The 7,901-nt window shown below is 35.3% G+C and overlaps 1 protein-coding gene across 1 annotated transcript; it reads left to right on the top strand.

The window, feature by feature from the left end:
• Window positions 1-567: 567 nt before the first annotated feature.
• LOC124371014 lies at window positions 568-7,561 on the top strand. Its single transcript, XM_046829325.1, has 2 exons — window positions 568-873; window positions 7,454-7,561. Exons 1-2 carry the CDS (start codon window positions 568-570, stop codon window positions 7,559-7,561), a joined length of 414 nt encoding a protein of 137 aa, XP_046685281.1.
• The last annotated feature ends 340 nt before the right edge of the window (window positions 7,562-7,901 follow it).

Raw genomic sequence — 7,901 nt, 5'->3', positions numbered from 1 at the left:
CTGAATTGGGGAAAAAGATTTTAAGGCTAGTACCGGGTGGCTTGGCGGCTTCAAAGGTCGCAACAAAATTTCGTTGAAATTCTTTTGTGGTGAAAGTGGAAGCGTTAATTAACAAGAAGCCAACCATTGGAAAACAGATTTAGAGGAGATGATTCAGGATCGGGACGAAAGGTACATCTTCAATGTTGATGAAAAGGGACTTTTTTTAATGCACCCCTGACAAAACACTCGCATTTAAAGAAGAAAAATGCCCTGAAGGAAAACTGAGTAAAGAGAATTACTCTCCTGTTTAGTGCAAACATGGACGGATCAGAAAAGCTACCTTTACTTATGATTGGCAAGTCGGCTAGTCCCCGTTGTTTCAAGAACGTCAAATCAAAACCAGTGGAGTATGTGAACAGCGCAAGAGCTTGGATGACCAGTCACCTTTCTGAGAAATGGATGTTGAACTTGGACAAAAAGTTCATAAAAGAAAAAACGAAAAGTTATCTTGTTTATAGACTACTGTACTGCTCATAACACGATTCCAGTAATGGAAAATGTTAAAGTAATTTTTTCCCTGCCAATATGACTTCGGTTGTCCAGCCTATGGACCAGAGGATCATAAAGAACCTAAACAATTTGTACAGACGTTTATTGGTTGAGTACGTACTGATTGAAGATTGTGACGCCCTAAAAATCACGTTAGACATTCTTCAAGCCTCTCGCATGTGCAAGAAAGCTTGGGACAAAGTAATGCCCGAAACGATCAAACATTGCTTTAAAAAATCTGGTTTTGTAAAAAAGGAGGACAACGCCGAAAAAGCCAACGACATTATAGCGGAAGCGGTACATTCAGTTGACGGCTGGGAGGACGTCATTACTGACCCTGCGGTGACGGGTCTTTTACACTACTAATCGTTGACTCAACGACCCTTTCTGAGAAAATAACAAATAAGACAGGGTCATTTAGTCTACAGGTCGTTGAGACAACGACCCCATTTTGATATTTAAGATTTTATACATAGGTTCGTTGTGACAACGACCCAGTAAAATGAATGAAAAGGGTCAATTACTCAACTGGGTTCGTAGCAACAACGCCACTTTTTGCCAGTTTAGTTTAATATTTCAAAAGATGGGTCGTTGTCTCAACGACCCTAAATTATATTAAATGCTTATATTGAAAGAACCAGGGCTTTTACTCAACCATTCTTTGTGTCAACGGACCAAAATGGAGAAATGTATAAGCAATGTGAAGAAGGGTCGTAGCGACAACAACCCATTTTTAACTCAATGGATAAAATATAGTAAGAGGGTCGTTGAGACAACGACCTACTTTTAACTGTTCAGAGGTTCTTTTAGTCTACTAGGGTCTTTGTGTCAACTGCGTGCAGCCGGACATTGTGGCGAGATGTTACTACTGCGCACCAGTCGTACGGCGCTGAATGTTGCGCTCGTATTGATGTAGCGTACATTATTCTCTTGCCACTATAAATTTACAAATGTAATAATTTGTTTTGTATTCATTTAAAATTATATTAATATAAACCCCTTTTACCGGATACAGATATACTTTATAAGCAGTAATTATAAGACATTACCAAGTAAGAGTGATAAAAATGGAATGCAAATAAATATTAAAAATGGAAATTGTAACGATAAATAGCAATTCTAAATATCAAGAATATAGATCAAATTAATAATAGTAGATAAAAACCTGGAATAACAAAAACCTTGTTTCTTTTATTTATGGTTGGTAGTTGTTAAAATAGCCATATATATATATATATATATATATATATATATATATATATATATGTGTAATATATATTATATATGTAAAATGTATGTAATATATATATATATATATATATATTACATACATTTTTGGTCTGTAGTGGTTATGGATTCTGGGGGTTGTGATCGTAAAAATCCTAAATATCTCCCGGAGATTCCAGCATAAGGTAAATTGCAACTGTTTATTATTACATGCACCTAAAAGTTTCCTTACCACCATTTTGTATTCTATTATTTTGTATCAAATGTTTGGTCAAATTTTCAAACATTTGTATCTGGTTTGAAAATTTTTAAATTTTGAAATAAAGTTTACTGTGCTGTTGGTAGAACACTTTTGCAAAAAGAGTTACGGGACAATGTTTATATGCGGCTTGATAAAAATACAAATACAATTTATAGGGAGATAAGAACTTCCCAAAATAAAAGCATTGCCTTATTATTTACAAAGATAATTATATTAATCTTTAAAATGTACATAAGTTTTCGAGTTTTATATAACTTCGTTACAAAAATACTTTCTGAATGGCAGTTGAATTGAAATATGGCGATATTCAGAGATACACTGACATTGCGAGTGACATTGGGAGTACTCAAAATAATTTAGTATATTGAAGGTAAAGGTTAGCAACTTGTAAAGGCGTGCCTTTGATCCGATTGTTTGCTTTATATGAGGAAATATTAATAAACTATCAGAAACACTCTACAACTAATGATATAATGCTCGGTGGCTCACACTGGATTTAAAATTGTAACATAAAAATCTAAAAATACAGACTGAAGGTCGTTCGGACTAGCGTGCGTTCGGATTACTGTGGACACGGATTCAAAGTGGACAGTTATTGAACGTTTAAAATGTTGATTGTGGGTGACACCATAGTGTGTACTGGCTAGCGATAGTACTAAAGATTATTTAGCAAGCAATTGGTATAAAGGTGCTAAAATTAACAGGATAGTCAACTTCTTAATTTTTTATTGTTGACATCAGTAACTATGGTTATGGAAAGTGAAACGTAATTTCATTCAAAATTTAAAGTCAGACCAAGCTACTGTAAAATTTTCAAAACTGCACTTCAATAATCATCATTTTAAATAAAAACAGTGGATCAATGTATTATCAAGTAAAATTTCATGCCTACAACTTTAAATCTTGTTTAAACAAGAATGTCATTCTTAATAGTCATAATCTTCAGTAGGAAACAAAACTATGATTAAATCCGTACCGGCTGCCACAATGCCTTCCAAGGACCAAGTCATCAGTGGGAACAGAAGTTTTGAAGGATAAAATTCTCCGAATCCTTGTCGGTGACCAGGATATCTTCCTAAGTACCTGAAACCGTAAGTTTAAATAAACGTTTTCTGAAAACTAATAGTTGAATATTTTGCTAGCTGTCTGGATTTCATTACAAGAACCTAAACTCAAAAGTATGAAAATTTTAGTGGAAGAAAATAGTTGTGATGGATTGTCACAGCAAAATTCCTTGTCGACGGTCTAGATCTCAAGCCTGGACCTGAAATTCTCCGAGGCGGAACAACCCTGATGGACTGCTACAGCAAAATTCCTTGTCGACAGTCTAGATGTCAAGTCTGGACTTGAAATTCTCCGAGGCGGAACAACTCTGATGGACTGCCACAGCAAAATTCCTTGTCGACAGTCTAGATGTCAAGTCTGGACCTGAAATTCTCCGAGGCGGAACAACTCTGATGGACTGCCACAGCAAAATTCCTTGTCGGCGGTCTAGATGTCAAGCCTGGACCTGAAATTCTCCGGGGCGGAACAACTCTGATGGACTGCCACAGCAAAATTCCTTGCCGACGGTCTAGATGTCAAGCCTGGACCTGAAATTCTCCGAGGCGGAACAACCCTGATGGACTGCTACAGCAAAATTCCTTGTCGACAGTCTAGATGTCAAGTCTGGACTTGAAATTCTCCGAGGCGGAACAACTCTGATGGACTGCCACAGCACAATTCCTTGTCGACAGTCTAGATGTCAAGTCTGGACCTGAAATTCTCCGAGGCGGAACAACTCTGATGGACTGCCACAGCAAAATTCCTTGTCGGCGGTCTAGATGTCAAGCCTGGACCTGAAATTCTCCGGGGCGGAACAACTCTGATGGACTGCCACAGCAAAATTCCTTGTCGGCGGTCTAGATTTCAAGCCTGGACCTGAAATTCTCCGAGGCGGAACAACTCTGATGGACTGCCACAGCAAAATTCCTTGTCGGCGGTCTAGATGTCAAGCCTGGACCTGAAATTCTCCGAGGCGGAACAACTCTGAAGGACTGCCACAGCAAAATTCCTTGTCGGCGGTCTAGATGTCAAGCCTGGACCTAAAATTCTCCGAGGCGGAACCACTCTGATGGATTTCCACTGCAAAATTCCTTGTCGACCACAATTTCTTATCAAAGATCTAGATGAGTAGCCTGGACATTAAAGATCTCAGTGGAAGAAATCAAATTTTACGGATTGCAACAACACAGTTCCCTGTCAACGGTCGAGATGGCAAGCCATGACCTGAAATTACTAGTTGAAGAAAATAATTCTTATAAATAGAAATACCGCCATTCCTTCTTATTGGCTTGAATGCCATTGTAAGATCTGACATTCTCTTGAATTTATGAATTGATCCAACTTACAGTAGTTACAAATTCTATAACAGCTTAGTAGTCTCAGGTACTGTCTGTACTTGGGGGGGTGGCGGAGGGTCAATTGTGAAATAAAGTTGTAAATGAATATGAAAATATTTCTTTTTATTTCAATGAACGATAAAAATCCTTGGTAATAGTTTAAAAAGATAACACACTATTGTGAATGAGCTAGTTTTAATGTTCAATAAAACTTACAAAACATTCTTATTCTGGCTGCATTTCACAAAGCTAAAATAGGCTGCATCTTATAATTTTGTCTTTTAGGAGACTTAAAAAACTCTATTGTACTTAAAGAAATACTGTAAAATATATAATCTCCTTTTCACCTATAACAAAATTATGCAGTGTTCAATAATATTTATCGTCACTGTGTTAAATAGAAGAAAATAAAAGAACCATTTTTCACTTTTATATTTCAGGGGATTTAATACCGTCTTCAGGAAGTTTTAAATTAAGTTAATACAAATCTATAAAACGTAAACAAGAATCATGAAATGATAAATTTAAACACAGTGCATAACATTTGAAGTCCAGCTGACGTAAAATTTTTCTTATTTAATCTTGTTCGAACAGTTGATTTTTAGAAAGGATGGAATAAAACTTTTAATTTTTGACAAATTTTTAATCTTTAACAATAATTTAAATTTATGTCTTTAAAAATTTGTATTAAATTTAGACCAAATGGGTTTTTTTGTCTTCAACATGATTTAATGAGTTTGCTCTACGTGCTTTAGTTTTAATCTGTTGTAATTTTCATCAGGGAATGGTGGTAGTTGGTGTATTCCTTTTGATGTAAAACACTCTTGTTTATGTTCTAGACCATGTCTTGCTAATGGTTTTTCTTTATTTTTATGGAATATATCAAACCTATGCCCTGTCATACGGATTCATAAATGGTTAGATGTTTGGCCAATGTATTGTATGGAGCATTACTTGCAATTTATTTGGTATATTAGATTTTTAGAATTACAGTCATTGTTGTCAATTATAGGATGGCTTTATATGAAAAATATATATCAAAGGGAGATGTTGCGGCAAGCCAATCAACCTTTTCACCAAAACTACTTCCTTTTAATATTAGTATTTTTAAATAATTTGTTTAACTATTTTGCTACCAGGCAACTTATTTATAGAAAGGTGTGTCTCTGATGTTAAATTTCCAAAATATACATGTACGTATATTTTATATACGTAAACTCGAGACCGGTTGCAATAAAACTATTGCATTGTCTGCTAACGACACCATTTTGAGGAAGGAACCACCTCACCCGAGCCTTTACCTGAGACTACCTCACTGTTGTTTCTGTAGTTGTAGTTAGAATATTTAAGTTTCATTCCATTGATATTTGACCATAGATTAATTTAAACTGTTAAAACTATCCAATGCAAACAAACCTCTTTTAACAACTTATACATGTAATTAACAAATCGATTACATGGTATAGTTGATACGCTAAATATTCTACAGTTACACGATGGGATTAGCTACTGAGTGGTAAGAAAGTTTTGATATCAGATGATGTATATAGTGTCGACTACAGTAACTCACCTAGACTTATAAATGAACTCAATCAGATATAATACAAATAACATACGGGTAGTGGAGCGCACAGAATTCAAGTACGTATATGTTACAATATACCTAATATATTACGCTCAGCCGAAAAAATGAGTATACATGCGCCAAAATGGAGCTCCTTCTTGTCTATGTATAAATAAAGATTCATATAAAATTTAAAGCACACAAAAAAGACATTTTTAGAAATATCTTGCGGATGGATAGGGTACTTGTGTTACCATGCCACATCTAAAAATGTCATATGACTGTACACAGTTTGCTTACAAATTTATTTCTTCTGCGATTTTCCCGTCACTGTACGGTTAACCGCAATAGCAATTTAAAAGTGATCGCTATAAATCAGTAACCATATATAAGTCAATTCGTTTTCGATATATTGTGCGGTCATACAGACATACAGAAATTAAATCTTTCGTCCTTCTCAGATGAGTGGCTTCGGCACTGTCAATCGAATTCCTCATAGTGCATGTTTGGAGTTGTAGTTGTCAAAATTTAGTATTAGTGTTTTCATTTGTTTGCAATGTTTTCATTTTAACTTTAATTTGAACGTTGGGTACTGTTTGATTAACCATTTAATAATAATTAGAAACCTCAACCTGTTTCCGACAGAAGTAGAAATATGAATGACAGTTACATTATTTCAGTTTATGTACATGAGTGAAATATATTTTAATACATAAACAAGAAATGGGAATCATAACTAGAAATGTATGTCTTAAAAATATTTCTTATATTTTATAAATACAACTGTTACCAGACTTTAAATCTAGTTCAATAATATATACGTATAATAAACAAAATATTTAGATATAATACTTATACAAAGTATTTACCCTTATATCAGATGTTAGGACTAAACTCGGCACAGACGCAGCGCCTTCATGCCTACCGGGCTAGGAGTTGACTGATTGACCCTGTTTCGTTTGAAAGTGCTTGTTTGGGACGGAGGGGCGTTGAGACAACGATCAGTTGAGTAAACGCCCTAGAATGTCTTATTTGAGGTTAGATGCATTATAGGGTCTTTGAGTCAACGACCCCTTAATACATATATTTCAACTTATTCTGAAACTAGGTTGTTGATTCTACGAACCTTTTTCTACTTTTCAACTTTTAATTTATATTTGGGCCGTTGATACAAAGATCCGTAGTGTAAACGGCCCAATTTAATGAATTAGATAAAAAATATAGAAAAAGGGTCGTTGTGTCAACGAACCCACTTGTAGTTCTATTCTTATATTCGGTATATGGGTCGTTGTGACAAAGAACCATTGGATTGAACTTTTAGTTTTCTTAGTAAATCGGGTCGTTGTCACAACGCTTCGTAGAGTAAAAGACCCTCTGTTATTTGTTATTTTTTCAGAAAGGGTCGTTGAGTCAACGATTAGTAGTGTAAAAGACCCAACACTGATATTGCAAATATAAAAATAGGGTCGTTGAGACAACGATTCGTAGAGTAAAAGAGCTGCCCCCGACCCTGCCATCTCTTTTGAAGATTTTGTCAAGGTGGATGAAGATGTTGCAGTATGTGGTGAGATAATAGACGCGGAGATCATCGCTTAAGTGCTCAACAATAAACAAGATGGCGACATGGCATCGGGTGAGGAAGACGGAATCAGTTGGGGCGGAAATAAACGTTCTGAGTGCGGCCGAAGCAGCACATCACATCGTGGAAATTGTTTTGAAAGTAAAAAATGACGTAAGTGAGTCTATTTTCAATTAATTGAATATGGCAGAATCTTTTGTCACTCTGAAAGACTTAACGTTAGTAAACAAGTGAAGATTTCCGACTTCTTCCGAAAAAATTTAATACTGTTGTACTGTGTAATGTTCCTTATCACCATTCAAATTATTTTCTTTTATTCATAAACATATACTGTAATTGTGTATTTTTTAGATAATT

The sequence above is a fragment of the Homalodisca vitripennis genome, unplaced genomic scaffold (assembly GCF_021130785.1).
Source record: "Homalodisca vitripennis isolate AUS2020 unplaced genomic scaffold, UT_GWSS_2.1 ScUCBcl_837;HRSCAF=3659, whole genome shotgun sequence".
NCBI lineage: Eukaryota > Metazoa > Arthropoda > Insecta > Hemiptera > Cicadellidae > Homalodisca > Homalodisca vitripennis.
This window is presented reverse-complemented; position numbering and strand designations above follow the sequence as displayed.